The sequence below is a fragment of the Hemitrygon akajei genome, chromosome 6, assembly GCF_048418815.1.
Source record: "Hemitrygon akajei chromosome 6, sHemAka1.3, whole genome shotgun sequence".
Lineage (NCBI taxonomy): Eukaryota > Metazoa > Chordata > Chondrichthyes > Myliobatiformes > Dasyatidae > Hemitrygon > Hemitrygon akajei.
In genome coordinates this window covers 97162017-97176526 of record NC_133129.1, presented here as the reverse complement: position 1 = coordinate 97176526, position 14510 = coordinate 97162017, and the positions used below count along the sequence as shown (strand labels likewise).

The following is a 14510-nucleotide window of genomic DNA, read 5'->3' as shown; positions in this document are numbered from 1 at the left end:
CCCCCCTCCTCACTGGCCCACACACAGTGCGGTACCCCCTCCTCACTGGCCCACACACAGTGTGGTGCCCCCCTCACTGGCTCACACACAGTGCAGTTCTCCCTTCTCACTGCCCCTCTCTGCTTCACTCTTACCTCCTCCTCTCCTCTATCCCTCATTCCTCTCCTCTTTCTCCCTACCTTTTCAATTTTCTTTTTCTTCCTTTACTCCTCCATAAATCACTCACTTATCCTCCTTCCCTGTCTCATTCCAGTTTGCAGCTCCCTCCAGCCCCTCTGTAACGTGCTGCCAGGACAAGCCTCGAGTAACTCATCCAATACACTGACAGTTCTGAAGGTTACCAAGCACACAGATCCCTTGTATCTATTTATTCAGTGCTTACCGTAGCACAGGAACACAACGGTGCAGTTCTTCATAACATACGTTTTCAAAACCTGACACGCTCACCGCCATACAGAATGCACTCAAGCCTCCGGAAATCCCCCATTGTGCCATGTGCTCCTTCTCCAGGGAACACCCGTGGGTGTTGCTGTGACCCTGGAAGAGAGGCAGGCCACTGGCACGGGCAGAACCGGCGACTGCCCACCGCTGTTCTCACCCTTTGACCATATTTACATTCAGAATTCAGTCTCAGGTTTAGATTTATCTGTCACATACAGTGAAATGCGTTAACATCCAACGCGACCCCGGGATGAGCTGGGGGCAGCTCTCAGGTGTCACCACACATTCTGGAACCAACGTAGCATACTCATAACGTTCGGCAGAACAGGACAAGCAGCAGAACAAACCACTCTCCCACCCACCCCACACACAGTCCGACCTCCAACCCGCATAAGAGAGGATCTCACTGAATCCTATCAAATTTCAAAATTTCCTATAGTGGGGAAGTCTAGGACGAAGGAGCACAGCCTCAGAGTTGAGGAACATCCACTTAGAACAGAGATGAGGAGGAATTCCTTTAGCCAGATGGTGGTGAATCTGTGGAATTCATCGCCACAGGCAACTGGGGTGGACAAGTCACTGGGTAGATTTAAAGTGGGGGTTGATAGGTTCTTGATTGCCACGGCATCAAAGGTTACGGGGAGAAGGCAGGAGGGAGAATAAGTCAGCCGTGATGGAATGGTGGAACAAGCTCAATGGGCTGAATGGCCTAATTCTGCTTCTATGTCTTATGGTCTAACCCTAGGACAGGCCACCTCTAGGCCTCGGTCCCGGACTCTCAGATATCGGGCCTTCAACCTACAGTCCCTGGCCCAAACCCGCAGACTCAACCTTCGGCATCTTTATCTCCACACCCTCTGAGCTTCGGACTTCAACCTTCAGCTTTTTCCTCCAGACTTCTGTGTCCAAGCTTCTGGTCCCCGAGCACCTCCCACACACGGGGATTGCCTGTGAGGAGATACTGAGTCACCTGACACCTGAGAGCGGATAGAAACATTAAATTACGAAAGGCTTAGATAAGACAGAGGCAGGAAAGCTGTTTCAACTGGTGAGACTAGAATCAGGGGACAAAGCCTCAAGATTTGGGGGAATAGACATGAGGAGAAACTGCTTTTCCTAGAAAGAAATGTACCTGTGGAATTCTTTGCCCAGATAGCAGTAGAGGCAAACTGATCAAATATTTTAAGACAAAGTGAGATAGGTTTTTGCAAAGCAGGGTAATTCAGGGTTCTGGGGAACAGGCAGGTGGGTCCACGGACAGATCAGCCATGATCTTATTGAATGGCGAAGCAGCTCGGACTGGCCATGTGGCACGGTCGTGCAGTGTTTACATAATGCTTTGTAGTGCCACCAGTTGGGGTTTAATTCCTGCTGCTATTGGAAGGGAGTTCGTATGGTAGGGTTAGTAAGTTGTGGGCAGCTATGTTGGTTGGAAACACTGGCTGCCCCAGCACATGATCAGACCGTGTCGGTTGTTGATGCCAATAACTCATTTCACTGTATGCTTCAATATACATGTGACAAATAAAGCAGGTCTTTATTTCTTATGTTCCTGCCGGAGGGCCGTTGTCCGCTCACTCGCTGCAGGGTAAGGCGCTGCCTTTCTCCTGTTCGCCTCCTGCCTCCTCTTCGCCCTCCCCTCAGCCTCTGCATCTCGAGCAGGGCCTTGACGTGAAGCCTGTTTAGAGTCTCCAGGTCCTCCAGCACTGAAAGACAGCAAACATCCTCCAATCAGCGGCAAAGAGGCCAAGGGACCATCCACTCCCAGGAGAAGAAACCACCCCCCACCCCCCACCTGAGCAATGGAAGAAACCCACCGCGCGTTGCCAACTACTGGTACGAGCGCGCAACTGCACCTGTGACGGAAACTTCAAAGTAAATTTATTATCAATGGAAGATCAAGTAGAGTATACAAAACAAAAAAACTGCAAATGCAAATGTAAGTAAATAGCAAGAACATGAGATAACAAGATGTAGTGTTGTTAAAGTGAGATCATTGGTTGTGGGGACATCTCAGGTGAGTGAAGTTACCCCCTTTGGTTCAAGAGCCTGATGGTTAAGGGGTAATAACTGTTCTTGAACCTGGTGGTGTGAGTCCTGAGGCTCTTGTACCTTCTTCCCGATGGCAGAAGTGAGAAAAGAGCATGGCCTGGGTGGTGAGGATCTTTGATGATGGGTGCTGCTTTCCCACATCAGCATTTCATGCAGATGTACGCAATGGTTGGGAGGGATACTTATAGTGCTGGCCTTTCGGCCCTCTGTGCTGTGCTAACCCTTTAAGCTACTCTAATTCCAATCTACCTCTCCTGCACAGCCCTCCATGTGCCTATCTAGGAGTCTATTAAATATCCCTGATGTATCTGCCTCTACCATCACCTCTGGCAGTGAGTTTTGCTTCCTCAGCACTCCGTGCCTAAAAACCTATCTCTGACATCCCCCCACTGTACTTTACTCCACTCACCTTGAAATGTAGCCCCCTCGTATTAACCATTTCTGCTCTGGGAAAATGTATCTGGCTGTCCACTCGAACTATGTGTATTGATAGTTAATACAAATTACACCTTTCACTGTATAATTGACGTCCACGTGGCAGGGTCATTACAAGACTGGTGACTCCAGTCATTATAAATACTCTTCAGAGATTGTCTGCCTGGTGTCAGTGGTCGCATAACCAGGACTTGTGACATCCACCAGCTGCTCAAACAACCATCCACCACCTGATCCCATGGCTTCAAATGACACTGATCGGTGGTGGGATGAGGGGTAAGCAGGTGCTACACCTTGCCCAAGGGTGACCTACAGACTAGCGGAGGGAAGGAGCACTTTACATCCATTTGATAGAGACGTATCTCTACCTCACCACAGGTGATACCTTCCCCAATGATCCCCAGATTTGAAACCCTTCCCCTTGCACCAATTCTTCAACCACCATTCATCTAAAGGGTGCCAAAAAGATTCATGATAGTGCTGGGATTAGAGGCCGCAAGTTATAAAGAGAGACAGGGAGAGATAGCTGAGTTATTTTTTTCCCTGGAGCGAAGGAGGCTGAGGGATGACCTGATAGAACTTTATAAATTAGGGCGGCACAGTAGCATAGTGATTAGCACAACACTTTACAGTACCAGTGACCCAGGTTCAATTCCCACCGATGCCTGTAAGGAGTTTGCACGGGTTTTCTCCCCCAGTCCAAAGATGTACCGGTTGGGAGGTTAATTGGTCATTGTACGTTGCTACATGGATAAAATCGGGGGATTGTTGGGTGGTACAACTCAAAGGGCCAGATGGGTCTAATCAGTGTTGTACCTCAATAAATAAACAGTAAGAATCAAGGGGGAGTAGATAATGTGGATGGTCACGGTCTTTTCCCCAGGTCAGGGGAGTGTAAAACTGGAGGGCATAGGCTTTAGGTGAGAAGGGAGAGGAGAGAGATGAAAAGAGGATCTGACTGGCACAGATGGTAGTGGATGTGTGAAATGGGTGATCAGAAGAAGTAGTTGAGGCAGATGCTATGAGACTTAAAAAATATTTGGACAGGAACGGGATAGGAAAGATTTTGAGGGATATGTGATGAGCTCATGTAGGCAGCATGGACAGCATGGATGAGATGGGCCAAAGGGTCTGGTTCAATGCTGTATCTGTGCCAAGGGGTTTCCATTGTGGTTCAAATAATTCTACAATCCCAGGGAGAAACCTGGTATATCTGTCACCAAAAGACCAAAGGCAAGTAGATTCATTGAAGCAACATTGTCACTCTCTGGGTGTCTCGGGGGGGGGGGGGGGGGGGCTATGTCAGTCGTACTATCAGCACCCACCACCACATGCACTGGGACAAGAAGGGATTTCAAAGGACTTCCCCAGACCCACCTTTGCTGTGGTACGGCTGCTCCCAATCTCCATGTATCACGAGTTTCTGTAGAAAGCTGGTCAGGGCACCTGTAGCGAGGAACCTCTCAGTCAGAGGAAGCGACTCCAAGTGGCGCAAGTCCAGGGTGAACGGGTTAGAGGGAGGAGGCCACGTGCAGAGGGACACCAGCTCGGACACTATCTCCCAGATCTGCACAGCTGAGGCAAAGACAGAGTGAGGAGGTGACAGGGAGAGGGGGATGGTGGGGCAGGAAGCGAGAGGCAAGGCGAGGGGGCGGGAGGCAGATGAGACGTGGTGTGAGACACGCTGGTGAGAGGTGAGGTACAGGGGTGAGACACGGTGATGAGGCATCGTGCTGTGACAGGACGGTCAAACAAGGTGGTGAGAGGCGAGATATGGCCGGGAGGCACCGCGAGTGAGACACAGTGGGCAGTTACCATTTCGATGCCAGCCAGCAGTGGACTCCAGCCGTAGCGGGATGTCGTTGTCAGCCCCATCGCCGGCTGCAGACCTGAGCAGGTGTGGGTGGTGAGAGCGGAGCCAGACCAACGGCTGCTGGTATGTGGTGTACCCGGTCAGCAGGAAGAGGGTGCAGTCTGGGCCCTGCAGGGGCAAACATGGAGCTGGTGGGCTTCACACAGACACCGACCATGGATCCGAGAATGGGTCACCCGGGGGGGGGGGGGGGGGGGTGACAGGGTAAACACTGTCATGGGGGGGTGAATGCACTGGGACAGAGGATGCAAACACGGGTTAAACTGGGATAGAGGTTTTAAACACACTGGGACATAGGTAAACACACTGGAATACGTGGGTGGATCACGGAGTTACTCACGGGGACGACTACCTCATGATCACAGGGCGAGGCTGGGGGGAGACCCACATCCCCCTGTCCATTTCCAGAGGTCCTGAGAGCAGAGAACAGACCGTTAAATGCAGTAGAAGGAGAGAAGGAACGGGGAGGAAGAGTGGAGAGCAGGAGAAAAACGGGTGTAAAGGAGGGCAGAGGGAGGCAGGAAGGCTCAGGGTTGGAAGGTTACCATCATTACGTTAGACCATCGCCATCGTGAGACCTGAAACCAGAGTGTGCGGCCAGTTGAGCCAATGATGCCAGCAAAGGGCCACTGTCCCTCTTCCCATGGTGCCCCTCTGCCCAGAGTACTTCTTCCCATGATGCTCCTCCACCCAGAGTACTTCTTCCCATGGTGCCTCTCTGCCTAGAGTACTTCTTCCCATGATGGCTCTCTATCCATGATGTCCCTTTGTTTACAGAGCCCTTCTTCTCATCGACCCTCTCTGCCCACAGTGCCCTTCTCATGGTGCCTCTCTACCCACAGTGCCGTGCTTCTCATGGTGCCTCACCTAGACAGGGCAATGGCTTAGCAGTGGAAGAGAAGGCGGGGGTCAAAGGAGGGACATGGTGGCCCACATGGTGGGAACAGGCAGTCATGGATCAGTGCTGGGGGTGTGGGGGTCTGTGATGCTCACAAGAGAAGTTGGCTGCAGAAATGTGACCTTCACAAACTGGGGAGGGCTGTGGATCAGTATGCCTTGACGGTGGCCACACACGTTGCCTGGGTGGGAAAAGTAGAGGGGACATGGAGAGGATGTTTTCAAGAGTTGAAGAGATTAAGACCTGAGGGCATAGCCCTCTATAACAGAGATGAGGAGGAATTTCTTTCGCCAGAGGGTGGTAGATCTGCAGAATTTGTAGATACAGACAGCTATGGAGGCCAAAACAGAGGTTGATAGGTTCTTGATTAGAAAGGGTATCAAAGGTTGGGATTGAGAAATACTTCCTCATCTCTGTTCTAGAGGGCTGTGCCTTCTGATTTCAGACTCTTTGCCATGTCCCTCCTGCCCTTCTCAGCCCGGTGATGTGTGTGGCCACTGTCAAGGCATACTCTCGATCAGATGGTGGTGTAGACTCAATGAACCAAATGGCCTAATTTCACTCCTGTGTCTTCTGGGTTTAATGGAAAGGCTGCTGTGCCTTCGTAGCTCCAGCACCAGATTGGGCACCACAGTAGCGTAGTGCTTAGCACAATGCTTGGGGCATTCTGGAGGTTGGAGTTCAATTCCAGCGCTGTCATTAAGAGGTCCGTACGTCCTCCCCACGGAGCGCGTGGACTTTCCTCCAGGTGCTCCAGTTTCCTCCCAAAATCCAAAGAAGGGTAATTGGTCCTTATAAATTGTCCCGTGATTAGTTTATCGGGTTTGTCGGGGATTACTGGGGCAGCTTGGCTTGAAGCCTGGAAGGGCCAACTCCGCCTATATCGCAAAATAAAATGAACAGATCATCCTGTAGCAGTATAGAACCGAGAGGCAGACCACACTTGTGTACAGCTCTGGTCACACCATTACAGGAAGGGTGTGGGGGCTCTGGAGAGGGCGCAGAACAGGGTCGCCTGGATGAGAGAGAGCAAGAGCTAAAAGGAGAGATTGCGCAAACTTGGTTGTTTTCTATGGAGCGGCAGAGGCCTGACAAGAGTTTAATAAAACTATGAGAGGCATCGATAGGGGCTGACAGTCAGATTCTTGTTCTCGAGTAGAAATATCAATTACTAGAGGGCACAGCTTTAAGGTGAGAGGGGGAAACTTTAAAGGGGATGTGTGGGGTAAGTATTTTATTTTACAGAGAGCTGGGTGCCCGGAATAGGCAACCCGAAGAGGTTGTGGCACCAGATACATTATGTAGGAGGTACTTGGACAGGTATGCAAACAAAATGGAGGGAGTGGACTGTATGCAGACTGATGGGATTACTTTGGATTGGTGTCATGGCTGGCAAAGATAGGGTGGGCTGAAGGGCCTGTTCATTGGTGGAATTACAATCAGATCTTTCAGAACAGTCGAACAGGCTTGAGGTACATTGCTAACCTGTTCTCCTGCTCTCTCTGGATGCTGAACCTGACCTCTCCCATTCTAAATCTCAGTTCTCCAGAGTCCACGGGGGGTGGGGGGGGGGTCATTGGTGTGAAATTTGCTCCTTCTGGTTTGGGCTGTTTTTGCCCCCCACACCCCCGTCCAGCTCATGAGATTCCCAGCATAGATGTTTGGGGGGGGGGGGGGGGGGGGGAGAAGCTGGGGAGTTGACGTTACCTCTTCTGCAACCGCAGGGGCATCAGCGGAGAGGGGTCACCTGGCGGCGTCTGTCCGAATCCATGGCTCTCGGTGGGAGAGGTGATGGGGACCCTGGCACCACGAGCTATTTTCCAGCTCTGTCACAGAGAGGGAGGACAGTTACTATGATTCACAGTAAGACAAAAATCACAGCACCAACAGCATGTCCTGAACCAATCACGTGGACACCATGGCTCACCAGCTCCTCTACTTCCTCCGGAGGCTAAAGAAATCTGGCAAGTCCCCATCGAACCTCACCAACGTTTATCGACGCACCATAGAAAGCATCCTATTTGATGCCTCACAGTTCGGGATGCCTATTGTTCTGCTTACTGCCCATTACACCACTGGTGAGTAGGGCAGCAATGAAGGTCCTCCATCTCTGGTGGTGTTCAGGGCCTCCTTTGTCGTGACTCGGGTGGAGACTCGGGAATACTGTCACACTCAGATGTAGAAGGGTTCTTCGCTGCTGGTCCTGTAACAATTTTGTTTTACCAGTCAGGATTGTTAGCCCTGAGCTGAACCCCCGATCCTGAAGGACCGGTGGACCACTCTTGGTCTGACCTCTACCCTTTGACCTGTTTGGCATGGGTGACTCTACCAAGAGTCGAAGCATAAAGCCCGGACCGCAGTCAACATAGCTCCGGGTTAATGAGGCGTACAAGCCTCCAAACCCTATGACAAGGTTGTGGTCGTTTTGGCTGAATAGCTCTGCTTGTGACCATAAAAACTGCTGAGAACTGAAGACACCGCTCAGCACATCACAGAAACAACCCTCCCCTCCATGGCCTCCATCTATACTCCTTGCTGCCTCAGTCTAGTCTTGATGGTCTGAATGTCCTCCTTCACAAGGGGAGGATGAGGACAGGATGGGCAACGTAAGGCTTGGACTGGCCGCAGTCAGCTGCTATACCCCTTGGGCTGTCCTGAGGTGGTGAGAAGGTGCTTTAGAAACCGGCTGGACTTGAGCAGCGAGGAGGATGGGAGGAGTAGGCGACCCCCATTGAAATACTTACGAGATCCTTGTTTACCACAGACAGCAGCAGTTCCTCGCGGCCACGTAGCCAAGGCTGGAAGTATCGGAAACCCTGGGGGCAGAAGAAACCAAAATAGTTGGCTAGGTGGATGCAGCCAGCCAAATTCAAATCCAGAGCATCCGGAGGAAACCCACGTGGTCGTGGGGAGGATGTACAAACTCCTCACAGACAGCCACGGGAATTAAACCCTGATCAATGATCATTGGCTCTGTAAGGCGACTGATATGCGACTGCGCTGCCTTATCCCACCATTATCAGACTCTAGGATGGACCTATCATACAATGAACCCTTGATCTCCCAAGGCAACACACACAAAGCACTGGAGGAACTCAGCAGGTCAGGCAGCATCTATGGAACTGTTTCGGGCAGACCCTTCTTCAGGACTTGATCTCCCAATCTATCTATCGAGGCCCTTACACTTTCTGTGTCAGCCTGCACTGCATTTTCTCAGTACCAGTAACAATTAATTCTGAATTCCTTTTTATCACCTCGATGAACAGTACTGTGCAAAAGTCTTAGGCACAGCTAGGGTGCTCAAGACTTTTGCACATATTTTATGACATATATGAGTGATGATAAACCTGATTCTGATCTGGGTGTCTATTGTGGACTGAGAGTGGGAAGGGGGCAGGGAGAGGGGAATCATGGTTGGGAAAACGGGAAGTGAGAGGGCAGAGGAGGGAGTACCAGAAAGGCATTCTGTAGTGATCAATAAATCAATTGTTCGGAATCAAATGATCTTGCCTGGCATCTCAGGGCTGGGTGTGTCTGCACCCACATAACCCCATCCCTGGCACACCCCTAACGTGGCGCTCCACCATCACCGTTCCCAACATACTCTGCTCCCGCCAGATTTACAAACTTGTTCTCCGCTCCACGTTAACAAACACAGTAACAAAAACAATGTCTTAGGCACCCTAGCTAAATATACAGTATGTGCCAAAGACTTTTGCTCAATACCACACTTTTGTTTATTTAGAGATACAGCACAGTAACAGGCCCGTCCAGCCCAACGGGCTCGTACTGCCCATTTACACCCATCTGACCAATTAACCTACCAACCCATACGTATTTGGGAGGAAACCAGAGCACTTGGAAGAAACCATGGGGAGAACTTACAAAGTCCTTACAGACAGTGGCGGGATTGGACCTGACAATATAACAGTGTCAGGCTAACCACTATGTTACCGTGACGCCCCAAAAGTACGGAATGATTAGTCTGGATGGCGTACAAACCAAAAGCTTTTTGCTGTATATCGGGACACGTGACAATATAAATAGTTACCAATAGGTTATCTTCATTCTTCTCAACCAGAATTGGCCTCAGCTTTATTATCACTGTCTTAAGACCATAAAACCATAAGATAGAGGAGAATTAGGCCATTTGGCTCATCAAATCTGCTCCACCATTTCTTCATGGCTTATCCATCTTCCCTCTCAACCCCAATCTCCTGCTTCCTTCCATATCCCTTTGTGCCCTGACTAATCAAGAACCTATCAACCTCCACCTTATATATCCCCTATGACTTGGCCTCCAAAGCTGCCTGTGGCAATGCATTCCACAGATTCACCACTCTCTGACTAAAGAAATTCCTCATCTCCATTCTAGATGGACGTCCCTCTATTCTGAGGCTGTGTCCTCTGGTCTTAGACTCTCCCACCACAGGAAACATCCTCTCCACATCCACTCTATCGAGGCCTTTCCCCATTCGATAGGTCTCAATGAGGTCCCCCTTCATTCTTCAGAATTCCAGTCAGTACAGCTTATATGACGTGAGCCGCGTTTTGCAACAGCAGTATTGTGCAAAGACACAAAATCACATTAAAGTACAAAATAAATAAATCGTCTAAAAGAGGAACAGTGAGGTAGTGCTCACGGGTTCTGGTCTGTTCAGAAATCGGATGACAGAGGGGAAGAAGCTGTTCCTGAATCATTGAGAGTGTGTCTTCTGGCTCCTGCACCTCCCCCACGATGGAAATATAGTAATAGAACAGCACGATACAGGCCCTTCAGCCCATAATGTTGTGCCATCCTTTTAACCTAGTCAATTTAACCCTTCCCTCCCACATAGCCTTTCACTTCAGCATGCAAGTACAATAGCGACGAGAGCACGGTAGCCCCTCTACTTCCTTAGGAGTCTGCGGAGATTTGGCATAACATTTAAAACTTTGACAAACTTCTATAGATGTGTACTGGAGAGAAAATTGACTGACTCCATACTCCTAGTATGGGAACACTAAATGCCTTTGAATATTAAATCCTTAGCAGGTAATGGATTTGGCCCAGTACATCACATACAAAGCCCTCCCAACCATTGAGCACATCTACATGAAACACTGTCATAGGAAAGCAGCATCCATCATCAAAGATTGCCACCACCCAGGCCATGCTCTTTTCTCACTGCTGCCATCAGGTTGAAGGCACAAGCGCCTCAGGACTCGCACCACCAGGTTCAAGAACAGTTATTACCCACCCCTCAACCATCAGGTTCTTCAACCAAAGGAGGATAACTATGTTTACTTGCCCCATCATTGAAATGCTCCCAAAACAAATTACCTCACTTTAAGGATTCACTATCTCATTTTCTCATTATTTATTGCCATTTAATTATATTTGCATTTGCACAGTTTGCACTCTGGTTGATCTTTCATTGATCCTGTAATAGTTACCATTCTATGGATTTGCTGAGTATGCTCACAGGAAAATGAATCTCAGCGTTGTATATGGTGACATAAATGTACTTTGATAATAAAATTTACTTCGAACTTTTATTTCCAGGTAATTCCCAGTAATGTCTGATACTTAGGAGACTCCCTTCCTGGGTCTTAAACAAGCGTAACATTAATTCTCACCCAGCTTAGCTCACTAATTACAGACCCTCTTTACCTGGAGTGATCCCAGGATCAACAAATCTCCAAGAAAGTCCTTAAGTTGCTGCACCGATCTTGTCGAGTCCTAGAGAGACAACAAAAGAGCCCAATCAGCTCTGGAGCAGAGAAGGAATGGTGAACAGGGGACACCCTAAAATCATGTACAGGCATTGGGTCAGACAATAAAAAGTAACAGGCCCTTCAGCCCACAATATCTGTGCTGAAAGGTCAGGCATGGGCTGAATCGAGATAGCAGGGCCCGGGCCTGAGAGCAAGGAATGACCCATGGTTTGGATGATTTAATCGCTGGGCAAGATTGAAAAGATCAGGGTGTTTGTAAACTTGCGTTCTGAATGCTTTTTACTTTCTTTTATTGTTTGCACCACTTGCTTTTTTTCCCTCTCTGCACATTGGGTGCTAGTGGAGCTTTATTAAATGGGTTCTATTGGGCTTCTTTGTTTTGTGGCTGCCTGTAAAGGAGATGAATCTCAAGGTTGAACTTAAATCTCTCCTGCCTGTGGATAAACCATACTCCTCCATTCCCTGCATATTCTTGTGTCTAGCCAGCAGCCTCAAACACCATTGAACAGCACAGGCCCTTCAGCCCATAATACTATGATTACCTTTTAAATTACTCTAAGATCAATCTGACCCTTCGGTCCCACCATCCCCTCAATTTTGCCCACCTAACAGTCTTTTAAATGTTTTGCAATGTATCTGCCCCATTGGTACCCCTGGCAGCAAGTTCCACACACCTACCTCATGGTCATTAATATCTGCTTCCATCACAACTCCTGGCAGCCTCTTCCAGGCCTTGCCCCTCAAGTCACCTTTTAAACTTTCCCCTTCTCACCTTAAAAGTTATTGGCTTATTATTGTCACGTGCATTGAGGTACTGTGAAAACGTCGCTTTGTAGGCTATCAATAAAGATCACCATCATCATTATGAGTCATGGTCTTTGGCCATGACTGTTCTTGGCAATTTTACAACAGAAGTGGTTTGCCTTCTTCTGGGCAGTGTCTTTATAAGACGGGTGACCCCAGCCGTTATCAACACTCTTCAGAGATTGTCTGCCTGGTGTCAGTGGTCGCATAACCAGGACTTGTGATCTGCACCAGCTGCTCATACGACCATCCACCACCTGCTCCCATGGCTTCATGTGCCCCGATCAGGGGGAGCTAAGCAGGTGCTACACCTTGCCCATGGATGACCTGCAGGCTAGCGGAGGGAAGGAGTGCCCTACACCTTCTTTGGTAGATGTATTTCCACCCCACCAACCAGCTATATGACCTCTAGAATTGAATATTTCTACTATTGGAATGTACTTGTAGTAACAAAATGGAACCTGTATTGTCCCAGAGTGCTTTGCCAACAGTGTTCGTGCAACATTATGCCGATAGAAGCCAAGACCTGACAAACTTCAGACTAGCAGATTTGATTACTGGAAGAATGCCAAGTACACTGATTAAGCAGATGTAAAGAACGTCCTTGCACTGAAGCTATATAAAGGATAAAGGAGTGACTATGTTGTCTGTTTTATCAAATCTATCACCAGCTCATGTGCTGTGCTAGTCTTCCCCTGCAGCAAGAAAAATAAATGCACTTATGATTGATACACTCAGTTAATTGTTGTTATAAGACGCAGTGCTCGATACTACCCTGGGAGAAAGCCCTCTCACAATTTCACAAACTTCTATCAAGTCCTCCCTCAGCCTCTGCCGCATTAGAGAAACCCACCCAAGTTTATCTGACCTTACTCCTAAAAGCACATACCCTCTTGATGCACCATCAATAACTCTCTGAGACGTGAGGCGAGATATAGGCTTTTATTGACTGGAAGAAAGACCACGTAACAAGCAGCAATTGACCACCATACTACATCCTGGAGACTGAGAGGCTGGGGCTCAGGCCCCAATCGCCTTTATACCGGGCTAAGTGGGAGGAGCCACAGGAGCAGTCAGCGGGGCGGCGTGTCCAGACAGGTATATGTAGTTCACCACACCTCTAATCTGGGGTCCCCTCCAATGACTGAACTGCAGTGGGAGCCAAATGCGGCTTCACCAAAGGTTTGTACAGCCACAGCACAATTTCCCAACTTCTCTACCCGAAGCCCGGCCGATGAAGCCAAGCACATCGATTACCACCACCCGCATGCTCTCTGTGGGATCTTACCATGCCCAAAGGGGCAATTACCACGGCCATTGCACTTCAACCCAATTTCATTCGCTTCCTCGGAATTTGTTACTAAATCTCCGGCGCAGAAGTGGGAGGACTTTAAAAAAATCAACATGTTAAAGCAAAAATTTTAAAAAAGACTTACCTCTGCGGTTGAGTTCATTCTAATCGCCGGCTCCCAAATCAACGCAGTAAATTAGACTGCAATCAGTTTGAAGGAGTGGAATAAATGCATCTGTCATTGCATTATTGCATTACTTTTAAACAAAGTGTGCTTTATCGGGATTTTTTTTTGTTGTCCTTATTGCAAATGGGGCATTTTCTTTCATTTAAATCTCTTTCCTTTCATATAATATTTATAAATATATTATATTTGCAAGTGATTTGACTCATGATTATACAATTTCCTTCTAATGTTTCGCACTGCACAATAGTTTTCGCCGGATGTTATTTGCAAAGAGATAATCCGCCGGGCAATAAGGAATGACGTTGCTCCTAGCAACCGAATCCCGACCGACGAGGTAACGCTGGAGAGGCGACACCCTGACTCTGTAGCGTGGCTGCCACCAAAAATTACTGACGATTGTCTGCAATATCGCCCCCTACGGGCTGGGAGGACTGCATCGAAATACTGGCAATATAAATCAAGACACACCTTTCGACCCAGTCCTGCCGATCACGATGCTGATTTAAACTGCACGTAATTTGGCAAATCGGTTAATTATTGTCACACGTAGCGAGGTACAGTGGAAGACTTGTCTTGCATACTGTTCATACAGATCAAATCGTTGCAGGCAAAATTAAAAGAGGAAGGTAGAATTAAGTATTGCAGAAAAAATGCAGTGCAGCCTGGTAAGAGTCCATCTGATTGCACCAGGGAACCGTTTAATAGTTATAACAGTAGAGTGGACTGTCCTTGAGTCTGGAGGTACTTTCAGGCTTCTGTATCTTCTGCCTGATTGGGAGGGGAAGGGGTGGGGTGCAGGGGAAGAGAAAAA

The 14510-nt window shown here is 48.7% G+C and overlaps 1 protein-coding gene across 5 annotated transcripts; it reads right to left on the bottom strand.

Annotated features, from left to right (window-relative positions):
• Window positions 1-353: 353 nt before the first annotated feature.
• On the bottom strand, window positions 354-14281 carry LOC140729329 (uncharacterized). 5 transcript variants are annotated; one of them, XM_073048971.1, is made up of 8 exons: window positions 13658-14280; window positions 11353-11421; window positions 8444-8515; window positions 7407-7525; window positions 5142-5214; window positions 4744-4909; window positions 4306-4374; window positions 354-2147 (listed from the first exon to the last, which is right to left on the bottom strand). In XM_073048971.1, the coding sequence occupies exons 1-8, from the start codon at window positions 13673-13675 to the stop codon at window positions 1948-1950; spliced, it is 786 nt and encodes a 261-aa protein (XP_072905072.1). In that variant the 5' UTR covers window positions 13676-14280; the 3' UTR covers window positions 354-1947. The 5 variants fall into 5 exon arrangements, with proteins under 5 accessions (XP_072905072.1, XP_072905070.1, XP_072905069.1 ...); XM_073048969.1 differs by having other exon boundaries at window positions 4306-4503; window positions 5154-5214; window positions 13658-14270; XM_073048968.1 differs by having other exon boundaries at window positions 4306-4503; window positions 13658-14260.
• Between the last annotated feature and the right edge of the window lie 229 nt (window positions 14282-14510).